Below are 2354 nucleotides of genomic sequence, written 5' to 3'. Positions count from 1 at the left end.
GATAGGTAGATTAAAGACAGATATATAGGTTAAAGATAGATAGATAGATTGAAGATAGATAGATTGAAGATAGATAGATAGTCTCTATGTGTCCTTCTACATATTTATACATCTATATATATATATATATATATGCGGTAATCTTATGTGTTGGGCTGAAGGGGAGAAGAAAGAGTGAGAGGGGGAGGAGAGAAAGGAATTGTCGTCATCTTCTTCTTCTTTGTATTTTTGTGGGATTTCTTTAACTGGCGTGACTGACTCGTAGAGAGACAAGAAGGGAGGGGCCACAAGGCAAGAAAGAAAAGAGAGATCTTGTCTCATCTCTTTCCTTCAACAAGTCCTCTTCTTCTCTTTTTCTCCTTTCTTTCTTCGTCTTTTCCTAGGCTTAGAGGCGGCTTTAGCAGATCAGCAGTCTGAGCTGTCTCTTGAAGTGGCGAAGTACATGCCTAGCGATGAATGGCTCAACCACGTCACTTCATATCAAACTACAGGTAACCGCCCTCGTCTTTCTCACTCCTCCTACGCGGTCTCTTTCGATAGATATACATCTAGGCAGGAGCTACTATATCAAGAGATACATAGTATTTATGTGGACCTACACATATAGATATATAGACGTAGAGAGATAGACAGAGGGAAGTGTATACGAATTTATTGTAGGGGTATTTCTCCGTCAATCTTTTTACGTGTATATGAAGATATGTCTATATATATGTATATATGTATGCATATGCGTCTATGTGTATATGTACAAGGGCTTATGAAGGAGGCGGGGGGGCATTTGAACTTTGTTTGGAGCTCGTTAGTCTACCTGGATAAGAGAAAAAGAAAAGACAAAGAAGATGGAGAAAATGAAGAAGAAGAAGATGGATCGATGCCGTCATGAACAAAGGAGGGGAAGAAAGGATATAGATGAATACGGAGATAGAGAGATGAAGTTGATAGATCTACAAGGATGAGAGAAGGAGATAAGTATGAGAAAATAGGTGCATGCAATTCTTTCTTTCTCTCTATCTTTTTTGATGTGTACATACACCGGAACAAACACACCAACAGATCTGCCAGACCTCGCGAAAGGAAAAAAGCTCTGCGAAATCTTTCCAAACATCGCTGGAAGAGGTAAGTAACGAAGAAAGAAAGAGAAGAAAAGAAAAGAAGAGAGGAGAAGAGACGAGACATGTTGTCTTCTTTTGTCTCGCCTTTTCATGGCGCTACTCTCACTCCAAAGAGCATGAAACTTTTCTCTCTCTACTTTTCTCTCTCTCGTTTTCTGCTGTAAATCTTCTTTTTCATTCGGCAACTTACAAAGAAACGGATTATTTCTCTCGAGTTGATAGATAGATTAAAGATAGATTAAAGATAGATAGACTTACTCTACGAGGTGTATCATCTGTATGTACACAGGAGTGAATGTAAGCCAAGCCCGAGAATGAAAGGAAAGAAGAAACCTCGGCTTATAGACGGAAAGGCTTTAGCTGTAAGAAACTAGAGACGTCTCTTCACTCGTACATACATGATACATACAAGATGATACCGAACCTCCATCTGAGATAGGTACATACATATCTATCTATACATATATAGACGTGTCTCTTTCTCTCTCTAGATATACACATATATATATATATATATATGTAGAGAGAGAGAGATGTCTCTGTAGATAGAAGGACATGTGAGGTCTATTTGTTTCTCTAGCTTGCTCCTCTCTTCTTCTTTTTCTTTTCTTTCTTCTTCTTTTTCGGCTTGTCTTGATCTTGTTCTATTTCCTCTCTCTTCTTCTGTCCGTGTGTAGGGTGTATTTGTGAGGTAGGAGAGTGGAGTGAATGGGTCAACTGCAACTTCCAGTGTACAGACAGCAAATCGACCAGATCAAGAAAAATTGTCGTAAGAATACAAAACAGACAATTCCTTTCTTTCTCTCTTTCTTTCTCTCTTTCTTTCTTCTTCTCTTGTTTCTTTCTTTCTTGCTTTCTCTTTCTTCTTCTTCTTCTACTTTGTTGGGGTGTTCTATTACGCATGTCTGTACGCAGACTATGACGAAAGGGAGGGAGTGCTCCTATCTTCTGCTTCTCGGTCTCTTCCTCTTTCTATCTATCTACCTTTCTTTCTTTCTACATCGTGTATATAATGGGTGAATCTATTCCTTCTTGAATAGAGTCAAGACATACCTCCATAGACATACATATCTATCCTTCCATTTATATAGATATGTACATAGTACATATATATATAAGTACATATATATATATATATGTGGGTAGATATGTGTCTATATCTCTATATACGTACAAACACGCAGAAGCATATGTAGATTTATATATGTACATGTAGATACACATTCATATATATATATA

At 37.7% G+C, this 2354-nt stretch overlaps 1 protein-coding gene across 1 annotated transcript; it reads left to right on the top strand.

Moving 5' to 3' along the window:
* Nucleotides 1-408: 408 nt before the first annotated feature.
* On the top strand, nucleotides 409-1118 carry CSUI_011014 (uncharacterized protein; the record flags this gene model as incomplete). The annotated part of the gene is made up of 2 exons (XM_068071115.1): nucleotides 409-491; nucleotides 1057-1118. Coding segments are annotated over 2 exons (144 nt in total), but the record flags the coding sequence as incomplete, so codon positions are not given.
* Between the last annotated feature and the right edge of the window lie 1236 nt (nucleotides 1119-2354).

Source organism: Cystoisospora suis, assembly GCF_002600585.1.
Source record: "Cystoisospora suis strain Wien I chromosome Unknown contig_9307, whole genome shotgun sequence".
NCBI lineage: Eukaryota > Apicomplexa > Conoidasida > Eucoccidiorida > Sarcocystidae > Cystoisospora > Cystoisospora suis.
The sequence above is the reverse complement of the archived record's forward strand: the minus strand, read 5'-3'. Positions and strand labels throughout refer to the sequence as shown.